The sequence below is a fragment of the Myotis brandtii genome, unplaced genomic scaffold (genome assembly GCF_000412655.1).
Source record: "Myotis brandtii unplaced genomic scaffold, ASM41265v1 scaffold45, whole genome shotgun sequence".
NCBI classification, from domain to species: domain Eukaryota; kingdom Metazoa; phylum Chordata; class Mammalia; order Chiroptera; family Vespertilionidae; genus Myotis; species Myotis brandtii.
The window spans coordinates 6,756,532-6,779,696 of NW_005367209.1; the positions used below are offsets into that span (position 1 = coordinate 6,756,532).

General features: G+C 43.9%; 1 protein-coding gene and 1 long non-coding RNA gene across 3 annotated transcripts in view; one reads left to right on the forward strand and one right to left on the reverse strand.

Annotated features, from left to right (window-relative positions):
* The window catches only part of LOC102251932 (chromosome unknown open reading frame, human C20orf194), a 129,830-nt gene that overhangs the window by 96,302 nt on the left and 10,363 nt on the right, over positions 1–23,165 (forward strand). For both annotated transcript variants that reach the window (XM_005874696.2, XM_005874694.2), the window contains exons 28-31: positions 6,457–6,582; positions 13,314–13,351; positions 18,728–18,863; positions 22,051–22,137. In XM_005874696.2, the coding sequence (XP_005874758.1) occupies positions 6,457–6,582; positions 13,314–13,351; positions 18,728–18,863; positions 22,051–22,137 (387 nt within the window). The remainder of the gene's footprint in view (positions 1–6,456; positions 6,583–13,313; positions 13,352–18,727; positions 18,864–22,050; positions 22,138–23,165) is intronic.
* LOC106727565 overlaps positions 21,211–23,165 on the reverse strand; it is a 24,573-nt gene continuing 22,618 nt past the window's right edge. Inside the window, exons 3-4 of the long non-coding RNA XR_001363798.1 lie at positions 22,646–22,651; positions 21,211–21,221 (exon numbers count right to left, since the gene is read on the reverse strand). This is a non-coding gene — a long non-coding RNA (uncharacterized LOC106727565). The remainder of the gene's footprint in view (positions 21,222–22,645; positions 22,652–23,165) is intronic.

Below are 23,165 nucleotides of genomic sequence, written 5' to 3' on the forward strand. Positions count from 1 at the left end.
TTCAGCCCTCCCTCATATGGAGTTGCAGAGACAGCCCCCACACTCTGCAGTCTCCAGCCCCACCATCCTGAGGATGGCTGGTCCAGGAGGGTTTCCTGAGACTGTCGGTGAAGAGCTTGATTAGTCCAGCTGAACAAGGAGCTCCCTGAGAGGACAGGTTTGACTGTGTACCACTGCTCCCAGCACCCTGGCTACAAGGAGCTTCCCTTGACCTCTTGTAAGCCCACCCAGGAAGGAGCCCCGTGCAGGTCTATCACCCCCTTAGAGGAGACTGTGCCAAAATGCAGGCCCTGCTCTTCACTGGTGTCACTGTGGTTGGTGATAAAGACTCTGTGGCAGTTCTCATAAACTGCTTTTGTGCTATGCTGGTTTTTGTGCTTGTAATAATAATGATTTGCAATTGGCTGATTGTTTCCAGTAAAGAATAGGCCCAGATAATGGTGAGAGTTGGAGGAAAGCCAGGTCAGTGGTCCTGAGCAGGAAATGGACAAGGCTGTGCACCCCACCAGGCATCATTCCTCTTCCTCATGCCTGTTCTCACCCTGCCCTGGACTTCCCTTCTGTCAGCCCCTTTGTGGGCTGAGGTTGTGGAAGCCACAGAGCAAGTGTCTGAGTTGAAACCACTTGTTTTCTTTTGTTTTTTTCCATCGCTTATAATGGTCAAAATAATAGATTGGCCCCTGTCAGAGTTGAGAGTCAGTGGGGGTATGGACCTGGAGTCAAATTTGTCAATTTAACATTGTGCGGCTGAGGTAATTTTCCATCTTCTGTCACTTGATAGACCATCGTTGATTCCTTGTCTCTGATTGTGCAAGTCTGCAAAAGTGTCAGCTGTGCTGGCTGCTCTGGACTGCAGTGACAGTGTATGGCCAGCCCATTCTTGTCCTCTCAGACACAGCCTTTGCCCAGTCACAGCCCTGGGATGCTAGGGACCTCAGATTTCTTAACAGACTCAAGCCAGGATGCCAGCTAAATGCTGTGGCTCTCACGAAGACACTGTCCTTACAGGCTGGGCCTATTCTCTTGAGGCTCAGCAGGGAACTTGTGGCAGCCTCCTTTGTGAATGTCCATCTTCTTGGGGCTGGACCTCCGAGCCCAGTATTGAGATTGCTGGTGAAGGGTGACCCCAGAGGATTCTCAAATTGAGAATGTATTCCTTTAATGTTACTTTACTCTTCATTTATAGGATTCTTTGGGGGAAACCTGTGGTTGGGGCTGAGTTTTATTTTGCCCCTAGAGTGGCCTGGTTCCATTTGACTTACTGCAGCAGTGGGGGCAGTGGTGTTGACCTTGACATCAAGTGGAGCTATTAGTTGTTACTGTAAAAATTAATGTATTTTGAAATTATGAAATTTTTAATGGGGGACAGAACAGTGGTTGTCAGGAGTTAGAGATGAGAGTGGGGGACAGAAGGGAGGTGTGTGTGGTTATAAAAGGGATCCTTATGGTGGTGAAGCTGTTCAGTATCTTGACTATAGTCGTGAATATAGGAACCTACACAGACGACAGAATTCTATAAAACTACATACATATAACACACAAATAAGTAAAACTGGATAAATCTGAATTTTAAAAGTTAATTTTAAGGAATTGGTTTATACTTTGGAAGGTTATAAAATCATTCTTTCAATTATCTACATTTAAAACGAAGTATCTCAAAAATAAATAAATAAATAAATAAATAAATAAAATAAAATAAAACTAAGTATCTCTCTAAAAACAAAAATTGAATTAATGTGCCCAGTCAATGTGGCTCGGTGGTTGAGATGAACCAGGAGGTCACGGTTAGATTCCTAGTCAGAGCACACGCCCAAGTTGCAGGCTCAAACCCCAGTAGGGGGCATGCAGGAGGCAGCCAATCAATGATTATCTCTCATCATTGATGTTTCTATCTCTCCCTCTCCCTTCCTCTCTGAACTCAATAAAAAAAATATATTTTTAAACATTGAATTAATGTAAAACATGTTCCCAAATTCTAGGCTTAAATTGCAAACATAAAACAGAGCCCAAAGGACACTTGAATGGGATATCTGTTATTTCAGAGGAAAGAAAGTTCAAGTCCTGCTGGGGTTTTGTTTGGGTTTTGGTTATTTTTAATAAAGAGAGTACAGACAAAAAAGAGGCAAACATGAAGAACCAGTTTATTGCCTTCATCATGTATTCAGGCAGTTTAGCCAAAGTGGCCGGGTGCAGTCTGACAGCTGAAGTGGCCTGTTCCTTCAGTGGTGAGGACTGCCTCCTTCTGTTTGGAGGCCACGCCCAGTGTGATTGCTGTAAGGCAGGGGCTGGGGAGAGAGGAAGGGTCTAGCACAGTGATGGCGAACCTTTTGAGCTCGGCGTGTCAGCATTTTGAAAAACCCTAACTTAACTCTGGTGCCGTGTCACATATAGAAATTTTTTGATATTTGCAACCATAGTAAAACAAAGACTTATATTTTTGATATTTATTTTATATATTTAAATGCCATTTAACAAAGAAAAATCAACCAAAAAAATGAGTTCGCGTGTCACCTCTGACACGCGTGTCATAGGTTCGCCATCACTGGTCTAGCAGGACCCCTCAGTAAGTAGAGTGAATGACACTTAGGGCTTCCTCTCTTGCCACAGAGGCTCTTGGCTGCATTGCGCAGATGCATCGTGTAGATGCACTAGCGCCAGTGATGGCGAACCTATGACACGCGTGTCAGAGGTGACACGCGAACTCATTTTTTTGGTTGATTTTTCTTTGTTAAATGGCATTTAAATATATAAAATAAATATCAAAAATATAAATCTTTGTTTTACTATGGTTGCAAATATCAAAAAATTTCTATATGTGACACGGCACCAGAGTTAAGTTAGGGTTTTTCAAAATGCTGACACGCCGAGCTCAAAAGGTTCGCCATCACTGCACTAGCCTCACCAAGGAGCCTGGGGCCTGTTTCCACTCTAAGCTTTTTCATTCAAATAAATGAAGATTAATGGAATGCTCTGAAAACCTGGCAATTCCCCAGTCACCCTCTCTAAGGGTAAACCTATTGTGTTAGAATGACCAAAATCTGCAGGACTGGCTTGTAAATCTTTTTTTTTTTTTTTAATAGTTCATTGATTCTTAGAGAGAGAGGAAGGAAGAAGGAGAGAGGGAAAGAGAAACATAGAAGTGAGAGAGAAACATCCATCAGCTGTCTCCGGCATTGCCTCTAGCCCACTTGTGCCCTGACCTGGAATTGAACCAGCAACCTTTCTGTGCATGGGACAACACCCAACCAACTGAGCCACACCAGCCACAGCTGTAAATCTTTTGCAGTTCTTTTTTACCCAAGAAATGAGAAGCCTTGCCCTAGCTGGCTTGGCTGAGTGGATAGAGTGCCGGCCTGAAGACTGAAGGGTCTCAGGTTCAATTCCCGTCAAGGGCACATGCCCAGGTTGCAGGCTCTATCCCCAGTAGGGGGCGTGCAGAAGACAGCCAATCAATGATTCTCATCATTTATGTTTCTCTCCCTTTCCCTTCCTCTCTGAAATCAATAAAAATATATTTTTTTGAAAAAGAAAGGAGAGTCTCTATAGGCTCATACCAAATATGAAAATTTAAAAAGCTCCAAAGACTCTTTTAGAATCAGGGAAAAGCTCATGCTGAGGAGCAAGGATGGGACACTTAACCATGGGAGTTATATGTATTAAACATGACCACAAAGAGATTTGAGGCAGTGTGCAAGCATCAGTCCTGCTTACCACATGTACGTAAGGACCTGGCAGTGTGGGCAATGTGGGGGTCTCTCCTGGCATCTAGGCCCACTCAGACACTGCAGAACCAGTGGAGAGAACTCCACATTGTTGTACACAGGCAGGGGGAGAAACCTTCAAAAAAAGCCAGTGAGCCATGACTGGGTAGCTCAGTTGGTTAAAGCACCGTCCCGATACACCAAGGTTGCGGGTTCAATCCCCGGTGAGAGCACATACAAGAATAAATAAACGAATGCATAAATAAGTGGAATGACTCCTCTCCTCTTCTCTCTCCTCCCATCACCTTCTCTCTTCTCTCTTCCTCTCTCTCTGTCTCTCCCCCCTCCCACCCTCCCTTCCTTTTTTCTCCTAAAAATTAAAAATGAAAAGTCAGTGAGCAGCCCAGCCAGTGTGGCTCAGTTGGTTGAGCATTGTCCCATGCACTAGGAGGTCGCCAATTCAATTCCTGGTCAAGGTACATGCCTGGGTTGTAGGCTCAATCCTGGTAGGGGACCAGCAGGGGTAGCTGATAGATATTTCACTCTCACATCAGTGTTTCTCTCTCTCTCTAAAAATCAATTTAAAATCTTTTTTAAAAATCATAGTACAGCCCAGCCAATATGGCTCAGTGGTTGAGCATTGACCTATGAACCAGGAGGTCACGGTTCAATTGTGTGGGCTCGATCCCCTGTAGGGGGCGTGCAGGAGGCAGCTGATCAATGATTCTCTCTCATCGTTGATGTTTCTCTTTCTCCTTCTCCCTTCCTCTCTGAAATCAATAAAAACATATTTTTTAAAAATTGTTTAAAGAAAGAAAAAGAAAAGCTGATGATCAGAGGGCTCACTCTAAAGGCTCTCTGGCTACCAGGCCCTCATTGGGGAATTCTAGAAGCTAGCACACCCTGTTCTTTACTAAAGCACTGCTGGTTTGTAGGGACTGAGGCAGACCTGGGGAGAGTGCTAAAATTGTAATCTGGGATAGAGCCAAGTGTCGTTTTACAGACGAGTTGTTTGTAGTGACTCAGAAAATGGCTCAGGCAGGCTGTACCTATCCTGCCAGCCACCACAACTGCCCTCCCAAGGGCCCAGGATAAGACCCAGGCCCATGTGATCAGCAACCTGCCCATCAGCTTTGCCTTCCTTCCATTGAAACTGACCTTTTAGTCATAGGCTGGGCCAGTCAGGAAATGTTCTCCACAAAGTGAAGAGGGCAGGTTCCCTCTTGTAGTGGCCATGTTTCTATGTGGGGTTGAATGTCCACTCATTCATTTACCCTGCTTTAGACACCATAGATTACAGCACTCAACAACCACCTTCCATCTTAATTGCAGAGACAGACTATAAATAAATAAGAAAATACAGAGTATGTAGCTGATGTTCAGTGCTTTGGAGAAGAATTGGAGCAGGAGCAGGTTGTGCCAGAGAGGGGGTTGTTGTTATCACATAGGCTGTATAAAGTCAGAGGGCACCTCCCTCACCAGAGAGTGAGAGTGAGAGTAAGCCCTGCAGGCATCTGAGCAAAGCACATCACATGAGAGGGGACAGTGAGTGCATGGTGGAAGTATGCCTGGAATATTCAGGGAAGAGCCAGGAGGCCAAAGTTGCTGGTTCAGGTAAGGGAAGGAATCGTAGATGAAACTCTTTTATGCAGTGTGGGGGACAGGTCTTAGAGGGCTATTGGGCCATTGTAAGAGCTTTGGCTTTCACATTGAGTGGGATGGAAGCAACTCATACTGTAGCTTAGCACGATGAGATTAGTACTATCTCCCTGGTTTCTGTGTTGAAGACAGTTTAGAGAGAGGCAAGGACAGAAGCAGGAGGCCATTGAAGTAGCTGTGGGGGTGATCTAGGCAAGAGATGATAGTGTTTGGACCCAGTAGTAGCATGGTAATATGAGCAGTAATGTCATTCTAGTTATGTTCTGAAGAGTGAGAAAAAATTGCCCTAGCTGGTTTGGCTCAGTGGATAGAGCATCGGCCTGCGGAATGAAAGGTCCCGGGTTCAATTCCGGTCAAGGGCACATGCCCGGGTTTTGGACTCCATCCCCAGTAGGGGGCTTGCAGGAGCCAGCCAGTAAGATTGAGAAAAAATGGAGTCAAGATAACTCTAGACAAATCTTTTGGCCCAGCAGCTGAAGGAGTGGTCTCCTCTGCTGAGAAGGACAGGCCTTGGGAGGAGTAGGTGTGGGGGAATTGGGTCATGAACATATTAAGTTCTAAGTGAAAATGTCAGTTTGACTCTGCACATCTGGAGTTTGGAGGGAGTTCCAGGCAGGAGATACAAATGCAAGGGTATTTGACACATGTCTCACAACGTGGAAAGGTACCTGATGAACCCCCTTTTCTCTCTTGCCTACATGTTCTGTGAGGTAGTAGGAGAGGAAAGAGCTATTTTAAGAAAAATAGACCAATGCAGGAGCTCCTAACTTGATCAGAAAACAGGCCTAAGAACACCGAGTCCCACTCTCAGAGCCCCATAGTCACCTGTGCAGACTTACCTTTACCCTGGGGTTTGGGGATTGAATTCTACCCACTCTTGCACAGTTATGAGGACTAATGGAACTTGGGAATGCAGAAACACTGTGGATTCCAGTGGCTCCAAATCATAAAGTGGGGTGACTCCAAGAACCCAATCATAGGCTACTCCTCTTAGTCCTCCTTCCACTCTTGCTCAAGCCATTCGGCATTCTCCTTTTTCCCCCACCCCACTCTGCCACCCCAATCAGTAAACTAACCATTCCCTTTTTCTCCTCAGCTACACAGATGTTATTGATGTTGTCCAGGCCCTGCAGACCCATCCAGACTCAAATGTCAAGTCTTCCTTCACCATTGGTGCCATCACAGTGTGTGTGGAGCCCCTGAGCTGCTACATGGAGCACAGGTACACTCCTAAGATCACCTCCAGCCCACAGGACATGGTGTGTTTAGTGTACAGAAAGCAACACACTAGAAGGAGACACATCTTTATGTGTTTGTCTTTTGGAACACATCAGTCTACCTTATATACAATAAATGCTCAGTTGTTACTGGATTAGTGCCTGGTTCTCAGAAGACCCCTTTGGGACTGGCAGCCTCTCCCCACTGTTTTTTGTGTGCTGAAGAGGCAGTGAAACTGGGAGCAGCATCTCCCAGAAAGAAATGCCCAGGGCAGCCTTTCCTTCTGTCTTTACTGCATAGGAGGGGCCTGTGTCCCAAGGCACTTGGAGTTTCTCAAAGATACTTTTTCATATGGTGAAGCCATCTTAAAGCCATTTTACCTCGTTAATGACACTCATTCTCACTGCTAACAGGGGAACTTTTTTTCTAACTTTGGAAGTAATACAAGAACAGCAGCCCTAACCGGTTTGGCTCAGTGAATAGAGCATCAGCCTGCGGACTCAAGGGTCCCAGGTTCAATTCCGGTCAAGGGCATGTACCTTGGTTGCGGGCACATCCCCAGCAGGGAGTGTGCAGGAGGCAGCTGATCCATGTTTCTCTCTCATCGATGTTTCTAACTCTCTATCCCTCTCCCTTCCTCTCTGTAAAAAAATCAATAAAATATATTTTTTTTAAAAAGAACAGCAAAGAAAATTGGGTAATAATTCGTCCATAATCTCACTAATTCAATGTAACTATTATAATATTTGTGAATTCCTTTCTGATCTTTTTTAATTTTTCATTGTTTAAAGTATTACATATAGTATTACATATGTCTCCTTTTTCCCCCATTGACCTCTCCCTGGCCTCCCCCACCCCCAGCACATGCCCTCACCCCCCTAGTGTCTGTGACCATTGGTTATGCTTATATGCATGCATACAAGTCCTTTGGTTGATCTCTTACCCCCCTCCCCTGCCTTTCCTCTAAAGTTTGACGGTCTGTTCGATGCTTCTCTGTCTCTGGATTATTTTTGTTCATTGGTTTATGTTGTTCATTATATTCCACAAATGAGTGAGATCATGTGATATTTATCTTTCTCCAACTGGCTTATTTCTCTTAGCATAATGCTCTCCATGTCCATCCATGCTGTTATGAATAGTAAGAGTTCCTTCTTTTTTACTGCAGTGTAGTGTTCCATTGTGTAGATGTACCACAGTTTTTTAATCCACTCATCTGCTGATGGGCACTTAGGCTATTTCCAAATCTTAGCTATTGTATATTATGCTGCTATGAACATAGGGGTGCATTTGTCCTTTCTGATTTCTTGGGATATATTCCTAGAAGTGGGATTACTGGGTTGAATGGGAGTTCCATTTTTAATTTTTTGAAGAAACTGTACTGTTTTCCACAGTGGCTGCACTAGTCTGCATTCCCACCAGCAGTGCACGAGGGTTCCTTTTTCTCTACATCCTCTCCAGCACTTGTCGCTTGTCAATTTGTTGATGATAGCCATTCTGACAGATACCTCATTTACGTTTTGATTTGCATCTCTCAGATGACTTAGTGACTTTGAGCATGTTTTCATATGTTTCTTGGCCTTCTGTATGTCCACTTTCAAAAAGTGTCTATTTAAGTCCTTTGCCCATTTTTTGATTGGATTTCCATCTTCCTTTTGTTAAGATGTATGAGTTCCCAATAAATTTTGGAGATTAGGCCCTTATTGGATATAACATTGGCAAATATGTTCTCCCATGCAGTGGCTTTCTTGTTGTTTTGTTAATGGTTTCTTTTGCTGTTCAGAAGGTTTTTATTTTGATGCAGTCCCATTTGTTTATTTTCTCCTTAGTTTCCATTGTCCTAGGAACTGTATCGTAAAGATATTGCTACGATATATGTCTGATATCTTGCTGCCTATGGATTCTTCTAAAATTTTTATGGTTTCTTGTCTTACATTTAAGTCCCTTATCCATTTGGTGTTTTTATGGTTTCCTGTCTCACGTTGAAATTCTTTATCCATTTATGGTATAAGTTGGTGGTCTAGTTTCATTTTTTTGCGTGTATCTGTCCAATTTTCCCAACACCATTTATTGAAGAGACTGTCTTGACTCTATTGTATGCTCTTGCCTCCTTTGTCAAATATTAATTGAGCATAATGGCTTGGGTCGATTTCTGGGTTCTCTGTTCTGTTCCATTGGTCTATATGTCTGTTCTTGTGCCAGTACCAGGCAGTTTTGAGAACAGTGGCTTTGTAATATATTGTAATATAGCTTGATATCTGGTATTGTGATCCCTCCTACTTTGTTCTTCCCTTTCTGATCTTTTTATTTGCATGCTTTTTTACAGTTGTGATATATTGTACATATAATTTTATAATATTCTTCTTCTTAGGTTAACCGATAAACAAACATATGTTAACATATGTATGTTCTTATATCACACTAGTAATTACATTTTTATTAATTACATAATCATTATGTGGGTGAACATAATTGTCTTAATCATTTTACCACTGTTAGTTACATAGGATGGCTCCAACTTTTCATTATTATAGATAATACTGTGGGAACACCTTTATCCATATAACCTTCTCAATTTCAGATAATTTCCTTAGACTAGATTCCTCAGAGAGATATTATTAATTAAGTGTATTATACGTTTATTACTTTTTATTCACATTTCCACATTGCCTTTTTGAGTGGGTTTTACACTTCACACTGCCCCAGTGGTGTCTGGAATTACCTGTTTCATCATGAAATCATTCCTTAGTGGGGAGAGTTTCAAGCATTACATTGTCTCCTCAGAGCTATTTAACTTCCGCTCCCTTTAGCCTAGTGCCATGATCGGCAAACCGAGGCTCGCAAGCCACATGCGGCTCTTTGGCCCCTTGAGTGTGGCTCTTCCACAAAATACCACGTGCGGGCGCGCACGTACAGTGCGATTGAAACTTCGTGGCCCATGCGCAGAAGTCGGTATTTTGTGGAAGAGCCACACTCAAGAGGCCAAAGAGCCGCATGTGGCTCATGAGCCGCAGTTTGCCGACCACTGGCTAGTGGAATATATCCCAAATCTGTAATCATGTGGTCTTTCTGGCTAGTCCTTATTATTATTATTATCCCCTGATAAATGATTGATCTATTCTTATACCTTCACCTGAAAAAGCTCCCTTCCTATTTGAGTCACAAGTTTGGTATCTTTAAATTTCTCATAGAAATTACATTAGAGATTATGTCCCTAATCACCTTGTCTGATCCCCATTCAGACAGATACCTCATTCACCATTCTCTCCATTTTCTGACCAAGGTTCTGCTCCCCATAGAAAAGCCAAGGTGTTCTGTTTTCCTTCTTCTTAGGTTAGGTTACTGTAATGAATGCTGAGCATCACCATTGTACTGTGGACTTCCATGCTGACTCTTAACATGCAAGTCTTTCTACCATTCATGTCTCTTCTTTTTCTTGTTTATTTAAAAGATGAATTAAAGCAGAAGGAGGTCTAACATGGGACTAGATAACTACCATAGATACTACTGTTAAAAAAAAGGTAGGGGGGACTCTTTCTCCCTCCCCACGTGGGAGTCTGTGCTTGTCCTTCAATAAATTTCCACCTTTGCTATATAAAAAGAAAGAAAGAAAGGTAGGGCCCTGACTGGTGTGGCTCAGTGGATAGAGTGTCGGCCTGCGGACTGAAGGGTCCTGAGTTCGAGTCCGGTTAAGGGTATGTACCTGGGTTGCGGGCGCATCCCCAGTAGGGGGTGTGCAGGAGGCAGCTGATCATGTTTCTAACTCTCTATCCCTCTCCCTTCCTCTCTGTTGAAAAAAAAAAAAAACGTAGGAAGAGATAGTAATAAGGAAACAACAGATGGAAGTTACACTTCAGAAAAATTAGCCCAAAGAAATACTCTTCTGCACTGTGAAGAAAAAAAAAATTAAGGAGAATAGGAGCTAATAGGGTGGGGTAGAGAGAACTCAAGGAAGAGATATGAGAGGTCTGGGGAGCCCTAGCCAGGTAACTCAGTTGGTTATCATCCCGATGTGCCAAGGTCGCAGGTTCGATCCTGGTCAGAGCACATGCCAGGACCAACCAGTGGCCTTAGCTGGTGTGGCTCAGTTGGTTGAGCATTGTCCCATGCACCCAGAGGTTGCAGGTTCGATTCCCAATCAAGACACATGCCCAGGTTGTGGGCTCGATCCCCAATAGGGGGCAAGCAGGAGGCAGACAATTGATGTTTCTCTCTCATCAATGTTTCTGTCTCTCCCTCTCCCTTCCTTTCTCTCTAAAATCAATAAAAACATATTTTTTTAAAAAAAGAGCAAACCAGTGAATGCACAAATGGGTGGAATAACAAATCAATGTTTCTCTCTCAAAAAAAAAAATAGGTGGGAATAGGTCATAGTAGTCTTGCTTTTTCTTTCTGTGAAATGGGGTTAGTATGGCTTTTTTAATCTAGGAGGTGGACTAGATTCAGGATGGACCTATGTGAGATTTGCCTGATGTCTTTATTTTAGTGCGTTTCATTTATTGAATTTCTATTGAGTGATTGCTGTATGCCAGGACCATTCTAATCATTGAAGAGGCAGCAAGGAACAAGTTAACCCAGGTCTCTACATTTTTGTGAATATGCACATGAGAATTTTGGGACACATGTTTGGGACAGATTAGATCAGTATCATTTATTGATTGACTAAAATTTTATATAAATCAGGTACTTGGTTGGAACATGAGAAAATGCATGATACCATACCTACATAAGACTTAGGAGTATATTATAACCACAGCTGTTTTTGTTATTCAGAGGTAGAGCTGGTCAGCAACCACTATAGTATATGCATTATTTCAATGTTTGTTGGTGCAGAACTTGTCTACTATGTTTAAGACTCCTAAGCCAGGCACTCTTTAATATTACAGTTTAGTAGGGAGGATGAGTGAGCCAGCATTTATTTTGCACTGTTTGTCCAGCACTCTGATGCTTTACCCCTCTTAATTCTCTAAATCCTCCTTTAAGGTAGGCTTCATTGTCATATTTTACCACGAGAGAGCCGCTCAGAAAAATTAAGTGATTTTCCAAATGCCACATCAATGGCATGTACATAATTAATCATGATATAGAGTAGGAAGTACCATAATAAAATATACTTTGTATAATGCAGTTTTATACAAATTATGAAGAAGCGGTGATAACTCCTATTTGAATTCGAAAGAAAGCCAGAGTATGAATTTGAAGGACCGGGATCCCAAAGATGCCAAGATATGAGAAATTGTATTCCAGTTTTAGGGAATCATATGTATGTGCAAGTCCGTGTGTTCTGAATATTTTCTTTGCAGATGCTTAAAGGGAGCAGCTTGATGACCTCAGGCCTTCTCAGATCCCTTAAGGGGGAACTCTGATCAACCTTATCTAAAATGCCTGGCTGTGAGAAGCAAGCAGGATGCTAAGAAGGGCCTTTCAGGGCATGGACTCTCAGGTCACAAGCACTTGATGGGGACAGACACTTTCTAACAATATATTTGCTGTAGGGGAGGAGGGTGTTCAGTGAACAGTGAGTGCAGGGAAGTCAGTGAGTTTTGTTCTTGAAAGACTCTGGTGTGGATGTTCCAAGGCTCTTGACCTTGCTCAGAGCACATAGGGGGTTCCTCCTTGGAATTCTTCAGAAACCATGAGGCAGCCAGGCAAGAGAAACCCAAGAAGTGGTATTCATCCAGCTCATTCACCCACCAAATTTGGTTCCAAGTGATGTGTGCCTGGCTGTTTTTAGAAATCAAATAGAAGAATGAAGACTTGCCACCACCAAGGGAAATCCCCCCGGTGTTTTGAATAGCATTAATACCTGCCACATAGACCAGAAACAGTTCAGAAGTGTGGCTTCAGTAAGCATCCTACTTGCAGGGAAAGGAAACAGAAGCTCTGTGATGCCAAGCAGACCTGGGCCCTGCATCAGCCCTCCCACTTCCTGGCTTCATGTGCAGCCTTGGGCAAAGTGCTTAGACTGCTTAGTCATCCTACACTCATTCTTCTCAGCTTTTAATGGGGTGGAAGTAAAGACAGAACAAGATTGTATATGCGAACTGCATGCATAGCGCCCAGCCCCACAGTAAGATAAAAGGAGCTATTCTCATTAGTGTTACTGTTCTTCCCTGAGAAGAGCACTATGATGTTTTAGGAGTTTTAAAGCACTGAGAGTATGGAATTTTCTCTGGGGCTTCCTACAGAGCTACAGTTCTTAACTAACTCAAACTTTGGATCAGTCACCCTCACCTGCTTCAGTTGTGATCCAGTCAGTTTGCTGTTTTTCATTCACTATTAGAGGTCAGAATGGGATTAAAGGGGAAGCAGGATTCTAGTGCGCACATGAAGGGAAACATGGCAACTTTGGTACTGAAAGCCCCTGTTAGAGTTAGGTGAATGTAATTTTTCTCATTTTCCCTTGAATTTCCCCTTTATGAAGACAGTATCTCTAAAAAAAAAAAAAAAAAAAAAAAAAAAAAAAGCTCTCTTTCTGTTCCTATAGCCTAGAGACTGGCCATGCCCAGGTATCCCCTCTTAAGCATTCCAAGGGTTGGCCATGTAGGGACTTTTCCTGGCTTTTTGGTTCAAAGCTGTGAAAACTTCTTGCATAGCCATGGCTATCCTAATGCTCAGTGCTGCCTGCCACTTGCCCCTCGAGTAAATCATCTTAGGTATCAGTGATATGCTCATTTTTGTGGGAAATAATGACAACTGTGACTTTATGGTTTTAAAATATTTATTTTTCCTCCCTAGATTTCTCTTTCCAAAATGTCTTGACCAGTGTTCACAAGGTAAGCAATGGGCTTTACTCGTGTTTGCATGACTTTCAGATTCTGTTTAGATGCAACAGACTTTTCTTCATGCTCCTACCTACCATTCTAAAATCTAAAACAAATAAATTGGTACAGGGAAAACTTTGACATCTTTTATTTTTATATTTGATAGGCAGATTTCTTCCAGAGTTTGTTTCTTAGTGATGACAAATTGCCATGGCAACACCTCTCCTGAGCTGGGTTTAAATCTGCCCTTGCCTTCCAACTAATATCAGTGGACTGAATAGGTATTTCTAGCCTCTGGAACATCAAAATCTTGCATTTCTCCTGTCCCATGAGTGCAGAGTATAGCCCAATAGAACCTTCTCCCTTAATATTCCCCCTACATACAATGAAATTTTCCATACCTCCTTGGTAGCATTTAGAAAAATCCACCCATCCTGTAGGTTACACTCAACTTTGCATTGTCTTACTGACTGGAACCCTAGAAGCAGCACTTTTTAGTCATATTAGCTATGGTGCCTGGAGACCAAGAATAAATTCTAAGTTTCCTGTAGTGGTGATAAAATGCTCATTGTTGTCAGAAGACCTGGGCTCTGGGCTTCCTGAGTCAGCCCAGCAAGTAGATATCAGACAAAGAAATAACTCGGTGTGCCAGCAGAGTTTTGCCCTGCTGAGCCCCTGCCAGTCCACAGGGAGCGGAGACAGCAGAGCATACCAGAGATCCAGAGATGTTGTCCTGGGAAGCAGCTGAGCTGGGTGCTGCACAGGGCAGGAGGCCGGGTCACTGGAGGGAGGAATGTGCGTTGGACTGCTGCACCAGGAGTCTCAAGTCCCGCCTTCAGAGGTCCCTGTGGCTTTACAGGCATTGCACCCCAGAAGCTGAGTGGAATGGAGATAGATACCCATAGTATCTACCACAGGTAGAGATTAAGGAGATTTTATGGAGGTTGGGTCAGTGGGATATGATGATAGGTTACATATGGGACATGAGTTAGAAAAAGGAGGTATCTTGGATGACTGCTAGGTTTCTATCTTGAGAGATTAGGAAGGTTGGTAGTGCCTGTCCTTGAAATAGAAAGCACAGGAAAAAAACAAAGGACTGGAAGATAACCAAGGAGAGCTGTCTGGTCCTCAGATACATGTTTGGTAGTCAGCATCAAAGCCATGGGTGTGAGCTATAGTCAGCTCCTGTCCACCACATTATTGCCACCCTAGTGTCCTTGACTCCTTGACACTTTCTCCCTCGGTGCCCCTCTGCTTTTTTTGCACATAAAGCACAGATGGTTGGGCTGCCCTGGCAAAGGGCAAGTGCCTTGTTTTCACTGTTCATGAAACTGAGCAATATTCAGGACAGATTGCATTCTCTCTGGCACTTAGTAGGAATATTTCAATATCACTGTCTCCTAATTCAGTGTTCAAAGGCAACCTGTGTCAAATTCTGTGCTTGTATAAAGCTAGGGATGTGATCAGATATGGGCAGTCGATCTTGGATCCACATATGCTGTTTTCTGAACTCCAGGGGGCTTGTGCAGTGACAGTGCCTTGATAAATATCTTCCCCTTGCAACTGGGCCCAGGGAACCCTGTGGACTAGTCTGACCTGGCTCACCATGGGCATGGGCTGCATGGGGGCCCGGTGGGGGGAGATAAAAGGCAAGGTCAGCTGTGAACAATACAGGTTTTAACTGTGCAGATCTGCTTATATGCAGATATTTTTCAATAAATACTGTAAATGTATTTTCTCTGTGATTTTTTAATAACATTTTATTTTCTCTGGCTTATTTTATAAGAATACAGTATATAATACATATAACATACAAAATATGTGTTAACTGTTAACAGTAAGGCTTCTGGTCAACAGTAGGCTATTAGTAGTTAAGTTTTTGGGTAGTCAAAAGTTATATGTAGCCTTGCCCATGTGCCTCAGTGCTTAAACGTCGTCCTATGATCCAGGAGGTCATGGTTCGATTCTTGGTCAGGGCACATGCCCGGATTGCAGGTTTGATCCCCAGTTGTGGGCATGCAGGAGGCAGCTGATCGGTAATTCTCTCTCATCACTGATGTCTATCTCTCTCCTTCTCATTCCTCTCTCTGAAATCATTGTTTTTTAAATTATATGCAGACTTTTTTTTACTATAATGCCCCTAACCCCAAAGTTGTTTAGGGTCAACTGTATTTTTCCTCGGTGATTTAGTGGCTCACTTGGAGGTGGGATCTGACAAACACTTCATGTCCCAAGGGAGCATATTGCCTCCTTTTGCTCCTTTTCATGAGTCAGGCTCCCTGATTCATTGCTTTTACAACAAAGGATTATTTACAGTGAGAAAAGGACTGTATTGCAGTCCCAAAATGATGTTGTGTATTACAGAAATATAAGGATTAGGAAATAATCTCAGTGCTTAAAAAGCTAGCAAGGCTCATTATAATGTTGCCTTGAATGCAGAGTGACACATTTTACCAACATGCGCTGCTCTTAGAAGTATCTATAGATAGATATAAGAGGTGAACTTTGTTTTCTCCAGGGCTACGGGAAGTCTTTCACCCAGACTAGGATGGTCAGATAGACCTCAGAGATGTCTGGGCACTGTTGGGAATGGGCCAGACTGGCGAGACCTTGACCAAATCTGGGTATCCACTCCTTAATACAAACAGAAGGAAGCTCCTGAACCAAGCAAAATGAAAACACCTACGGTGGCCTCTTCACCCTGAGTTCCAGATAACTGCTGCACCTGCTGCACGAGATGGCATTTCCTCTTGACAGGTGGCAGTTTGCATAGCTGGCCTAAGGAATGCTAGGCATAATCCTCTTGCTTGTTTCCCTATAAAACAAAGCCCCTTTTTTATGTCCAGTTCTTGACCTAGAATTCCAAGCCCACAGGGCTTGCCTATGATGGTACTTGTGAGGCAGACAGTACTTCGGGCAGAGTGCCTCTCACCTTTTCCTGGATAGGACAGGCCTGTTTGTGACCCTGGAAGTATACACTGCTTAGGTTGGCATGTTTGCACTAGTCTGACTCCAGTTTCTTTGGCCCAAGAAGATACTAGACAGAATCCTAAGGCCTTTATTAGTCTTCACTGAGCCTTTCCTGGCTTCTCACTGCAAGACCCACCACAGCTATTCTCATCTTCTACCCCTGGGAATCTGACGGGCCTCTTGCAGCATCCGGCTTCTGTATCTGCCATCTCCGGAATGTGCTGAGCCTTCTAGAACCCTGCCTGCTTCCCACTGTGCCACATTCTGAGCCTGGCCTCCTCACCTTGCCTGACTGTGTTTCCAGAGGCCCCAGTCACTTCCTGTGGCTGCACCAGCACATGGGGTTCTGGCATTAGCTCACCAGGCTGTCCTTCCTGCCTCCCCTGCAGCCTCCAGAGTGACCTTCCTAAATGGGAAAGGGAGCACAGGCACCACCAATGTGACCTTCATTAGCAGGCTTCCCTGACACTCTGGCTGAAGATGGTGCATCTTTTTCTTTTCTTTTTATTGAATGTATTGGGGTGACACAGGTTAACAAAATTATATAGGTTGAAGATGCTCCAATTAATGTTAAAGCTTCTGAACAGAAAGGGCATGCAAGGAACCTTTTAAAATGGAATAAACAAAATGCTAACATATTCTCCATTTGAATTTCTAATCATGTGCTGTTACCAAAACTAGGTCTTACATGGAGACCTTAACAATAGAGGTGTTTTGTTTTGTTTTTAATCCTCACCCGAGGATATTTTTCTATTGATTTTTAGAGAGAGTGGAAGAGAGAGTGAAAGACAGAGAGAAATATCGATGTGAGAGAAACACATCAATTGGTTGCCTGTTGCATGAGCCCTGTCCAGGGCCCGGGCTGGGGAGGAGCATGCAACCGAAGTACGTGCCCTTGACCGGAATCGAACCTGGGACCCTTCAGTCCGCAGGCCGACGCTCTATCCACTGACCCAAACAGGCTAGGGCAGCAGTAGAGGTTTTGAGTGTGTTAGAAGCTTATTTAAAAACTAGAGGCCTGGTGCACTAAATTTGTGCACTGGAGGGGGTGTCCCTCAACCCAGCCTGCACCCTCTCCAATCTGGGACCCCTTGGGGGATGTCCAACTGCCAGTTTATGCCCTATCCCTGTGGGCCTAAACTGGCACTTGGACATCCCCCTCACAATCAGGGACTGCTGGCTCCCAACCACTCGCCTGCCTGATTGCCCCTAACCGCTTCTGCCTGCCAGCCTAATCACCCCCTAACCACTCCCCTGCCAGCCTGATCAACGCCTAACTGCTCCCCTGCTGGCCTGATCGCCCCCAACTGCCCTCCCCTGCCAGCCTGGTCCCCCCCAACTGCCCTCCCCTGCCAGCCTGGTTGCAGCTAACTGCCCTCCCTTGCTGGCCTGGTCACCCCTAACTGCCTTCCCCTACAGGCCTGGTTGTCACTAACTGCCCTCCCCTGCCAGCCCGGTTGCCCCTAACTTCCCTCCCCTGCCGGCCTGGTCCCCCCTAACTGCCCTCCCCTGCCAGCCTGGTCACCCCTAACTGCACTCCCCTGCTGGCCTGGTTGCCCCCAACTGCCCTCCCCTGCTGGCCTGGTCGCCCCCAACTGCCCTCCCCTGCTAGCCCAGTCACCCCCAACTGCCCTGCCCTGCTGGCCTGATCGCCCACAACTGCCCTCCCCTGCCGGCCATATGTGACCACATGGGGGCGGCCATCTTGTGCAAGGGTGTGATGGTCAATTTGCATATTACTTCTTTATTATATAGGCTTGTGGGTTTGTGTGTGTGACTCCTTCTCAGCTGTACACTTTGAGAATCTACTGGTTAGCACCTGATATATGGTTAGTGCCTGGTAAATGTGGTCTGAACTGGTGAAGGTGATTGACACCCGTTCCTGATGAGGTTAAGTACAGGGGATGCAGAAGGGCCCCCTGATGAAGCTCAGGATATCAGCTGGAAAGGAGAATTAAGAAGATAAGAGGGCCCAGCAAGTGTGGCTCAGTAGTTGAGCATCAACCCATGCACCAAGAGGTCAGTTTGATTCCTGGTCAGAGCACATGCCCGGTTGCAGGCTCAATCCCCAGTAGGGGGTGTGCAAGAAGCAGCCCATTGATGTTTCTATCTCTCTCTCCCTTCTTCCTCTCCCTCTCTCTCTCTCTCTCTCAAAATCAATAAAAAAAAAAACATTTTAAAAAAGAAGATAGGAGATTATGAAGTTAAGGCAGCTACAGTGTTGAGGTCATGCACTCCAAGAGGTGGCAGAAAGCGGAACAGAATGATGGCTATGTCCCTTGGTGTTGGGGATCCGGGGTGTCTATACAAGGGGCTACTGGAAGGGACAATCAGAGGAGGGAGCAAGGGCCCATGTTGGTGTGAGCCCTCATCCCATCAGGACTCTGAAGGCTAAACTGTTCTTGGTTTTATTCCCAGGCCTGGTGAGTAATGTGGTGTTCACCAGTCATACCACGGAGCAGAGGCACCCTCTCCTCGTTCAGCTGCAGAGCCTCATCAGGGCTGCCAATCCTACCACAGCCTTCATTCTTGCAGAAAATGGGATTGTCACCAGGTAAATTTATCCCGTTCCCTTCACCCCACAGACCAGGCATCTTCTCAGATCAGCAGCTCCCCTCTGGTAATGCACCACAGGGTCTCACTGTACCTGAGTCCTGAGCCATTACAGAAGTGCTGATGCTGCGTGAATCACCAAAAGGACACTATGTGTCAGAATCCTGTCCTGTTTTGAGATATTTTATTTTAATGCATTCACATTTTCATCCATTAAGGAATGGAAGTCAAGAATTTCTCAAGTTCCTGTGTTAACATGTAAGAAAAATTACATAGAGAACATAGAGAAATTATCTTTTTACTTCATGGACTTCGGTCCAAATTACAAACTAAAAATAGATCATTGGTGACTTTGTATGTGTGTGTACGAAAGCATCTGATTGTATAGCAATTTTGTTTGCTCAGTAAGGACACTAAAAGGTATATATTTTTTATATAATTTTGACTTTTTTAGAATATATTTTTATTGACTTCAGAGAGGAAGGAAGGAGAAAGGAATAGAAACATCAATGATGAGAGAGAATCATTGATTTGATCGGCTGCCTCCTGCATGCCCCCGACTGGGAATCAAACCCCCAACCTAGGCATATGCCCTGGCCAGGAATTAACTGTGACCTCCTGGTTCATAGATTGATGCTCAACCACTGAGCCACGCTGGCTGGGCTAGTTTTCACGTTTTAAAAATTGATTTAAGTAAGGGAGAGAGAGAAACATCGATTTGTTCTACTTATGCATTCATTGATTGATTCTTGTATGCGCCCTAATCTAGAGATTGAACCCTCAACCTTGGCATATCGGGACAATGCTCTAACCAACTGAGCTACCCAGCCAGGCTAGTTTTGACTTCTGAGCAATGCAAATATTTTACATATTCAAAAATTAAATGAAACCAACAAGGAGGGAAAAATCTAAATACAAACAAAAAAGTGAAACCATCTGCAATCACACACACACACACACACACACACAAAATAATTGTCGTAACTTTTGAACATAATCCTCCATTGGTATCCTGATTCCAAACAGCATCACTGAATAGAGAAGGGAGATTATAAATATGGCCCTAGCCAGTTTTCTCAGTGGTTGGAGCTTTGGCCTGTGGACTGAAAGGTCCCCGGTTCAATTCCAGTCAAGGGTACATACCTTGGTTGCAGGTTCGATCCCTGGCTGGGTCAGAGCATGTACGGGAGGCAACCAATTGATGTGTCTCTCTCACATCAATGTTTCTCTCTCTGTGTCCCTCTCCCTGCCTTCCACTCTGTCTAGAAATCTATGGGGGAGAAATATCCTCCGATAGGATTAATAATAAATATGAAATGGGAAAGGTGAGGGAAAACCCTGTAAATGTTGGATTTGAATTTTGGGGAACTCAGTGTAAATTTATTATTTTTATTTTTATTTATTTATTTTTTTCTGGCTCTCCCGAAGGAGGCCTCCACCCAGGTGCTTCCTGCACCTGAGGGAGCCGGGGCTGTGGGGCAGGAAGGTTGAAGAGAACCCAGGTGAATGCCAAACTTCGCTCTATCCTAACAAAGAACAATCCTCCTTTTCTATTGGTGGTAAAACACTTAATTACATACTACAGAGAGATGACTCTAGTCTCAAACGACTGCCGACACCTCATCTTACTAAACCTCAGTTTGCTCCTCTTAAAATGGAAATATTACCACTTGTGGCACAGTTGTAATGTGAGAAATTGCTTAGTTAGAATCAGAGCCGGAGACCAGAGCCTGCCCCCGCGCGGCCCGCGGTGCGGCGAGCCTACTAAATTTATTATTTTTAAAAAGGTATATTTACGAGCTCTTTCCATTGAAAGGGACCAGAAATACTAATGCCACAATAAACACCCTACCTCTAGATCTTGGTTTTTATGTACCAATCCACTGTCAGGTATCAGGACTCCTTGGAGAATTGGCTGATTGCAGGTCTAGGGCAGGTACATTTTATGCCAAAAAAGGAAAGATTTGTGTAGATATGTCAAAAGGATAGGGGAACTATCTTATGAAGCTGTCAGTAGCCAAATTTGGGACAACTTGAGTGTGAGAAAGAATAATGATAATAATGGGTTATAGCACATGGAATAAGGTGAGTCTATGTGATACTAAAAAAATGAAGAGGGGCAGGATATTAAAACTCTTTTAACAGGCAAATGCTAATAAATAAATAAGGATTTCTAGAACTAGAAAGTCAGCATCTTGTAACCTTTGGTATAATAACTTGGTTTAGGCAAAAATCAGTGGATGCTCAGTAGTTGACAGATTGTTGAGGAAAAGGATATTCACTAGTCTCAGAGTATCACTCCACAGACTACTTACTACTTACAAAGAGGGAAAGTACCTTCACAGTAAGAGGAGAGGGTCTTGTAGTCATGACATTGACCAAATGATTCAACTTAGCAAGGCCACTAATGGGACAAATTGGCTTCATGTGCCTACGTCCTGTGATGCTATGGGAAGGACACATCACCTGGTATTAATCTTGCCAAAAATGTTTACCTGAATCTAATCATGAGGAAACAACCAGACAAATCTAAGTCATGGGACACAAGACAACTGGCATATAGTCTTTAAAAAGATTAATGTCAAAGTCAGCCCTCGACACAAGGGTTTGTAAAAAAACAAAAACAAAAAATAAAAAAAAATAAAAAAAATAAAAAGATTAATGTCATGAGAAACAAACACACAAGAAAGTTGGAGGAATTGTTCCAGATTAAAGAAAAATAAAGATTGTAATTTTGATAGGTGATACTTGATTGAATCCTGGGTCTCCCTAACCCCTAGAAAGGGAAAATTTGAAAATGGATGTATACTAAATCAATACTTCTTCAGCTTTAATGTGCATATGAATCTCTTGAGGATTATTAAAATGAGGGTTCTGATTCAGTGGGTCTGGAATAGGGCCTGAGATTCTGCATTTCTAATGAGCTCCCAGGTGATACCAGTGCTGCTGGTCCACAGTATTAAATTCCTCGGGCGTGATAATCATATTGTGGTTCTGTAAGATAATGTCCTTGTCCTTAGGCGATGCATACTGAAATACTTAAGGGTGAAATAACAGAAAAAATGCATGCATTTGTTGCTTATGTGTGTGTGTGGGGGGGGGGGGGGGGGGGGGGGAGAAAGCAAATGTGCAGGTTAAGATTGATAGTCCTAATTAATCTGGGGGTTTTTTTCTGTATGTTTTCAAAGGAATGAAGACATTGAGCTGATTCTGTCAGAAAACAGTTTTTCAAGTCCTCAGATGCTACGATCTCGATACTTAATGTACCCTGGCTGGCAAGTATCATCATTGAAAAGTAGCTGAGATTTATTTGTAAATCCAATGATTTATTTGTTAACAGCAAAAGAGAGAGAGAATACCAGGTGTGCTATACGAGGGTGTCCATGGCAGCTGGAAGGACCTACCATGTCCCAGCAACAGCTGACTTTTCCAGGAGCCCAGTGCTCCCCATCTTGGGCTCCAAATTGGGAGCCTTACTGTATGTTGAGACTTAAGGAGACATCCTGTGGGCACCAGGCACAATAGTGTCCTGTGTTTCCTCTGGCCTCTAGTGAGGGTGAGGTGGCTGACACAGAACCAAGGAGTTGTAACCTTCCCAGGTGAGAGAGTCACTCCTGAGAATAGTCAGTCCTCTAGGGTTCCTTCCTGACAGCTAAGTTCCCTGCCGATGGTGCCCAGAAGATGTTTCTTCTCTCCTGGCAGCCTCCCAGCCTGTGACCTTCTCCTCCAGAGGGGAGAAGAGAAGGAAAGAGACTACAAGGTGCATTGTAATCATACTAATACCAGCAGCTCATGAGCACTTACACACATTGTTCTAAGTATGGTAACCACTAGCCACACTTGACTATTTAATAAAATGTAAATGAATAAAAATTTAGTCTTTCAGTCATACCATACTTGATTTGAATCACATCATACTTATACATAGGTAAGTGGGTCATCCCTTTTTCCTGAACAAGGCAGTTATATCTTAGATACAAAGAAAGAGATGGAGCTTCTGAGGTGAAACCCTCCTCTGGTGGCTGCAGATGCGGGCCCTTTTGCTGCCCACACCTATGGGCCTGGGCCTGAGACTTCTTCTTTCTGCACCTGGTGCCCAGGGAATCACCCTCTTCCAGTCCATGCTGACTCATTCTGGGCACGTGAACTGAGCTCCGGATGCACTTTCCTGGAGGCAGACTGATCCAGGAAAGAACTGGGTATGAGGACCTCATTAGAAGGTTCTGTGAGTCTGGAGTCTGAAACCTTCCCTTGATCAGGAAAATCAATGATTTTAGATAATCAGAGATGGAGGGGCCCTGAA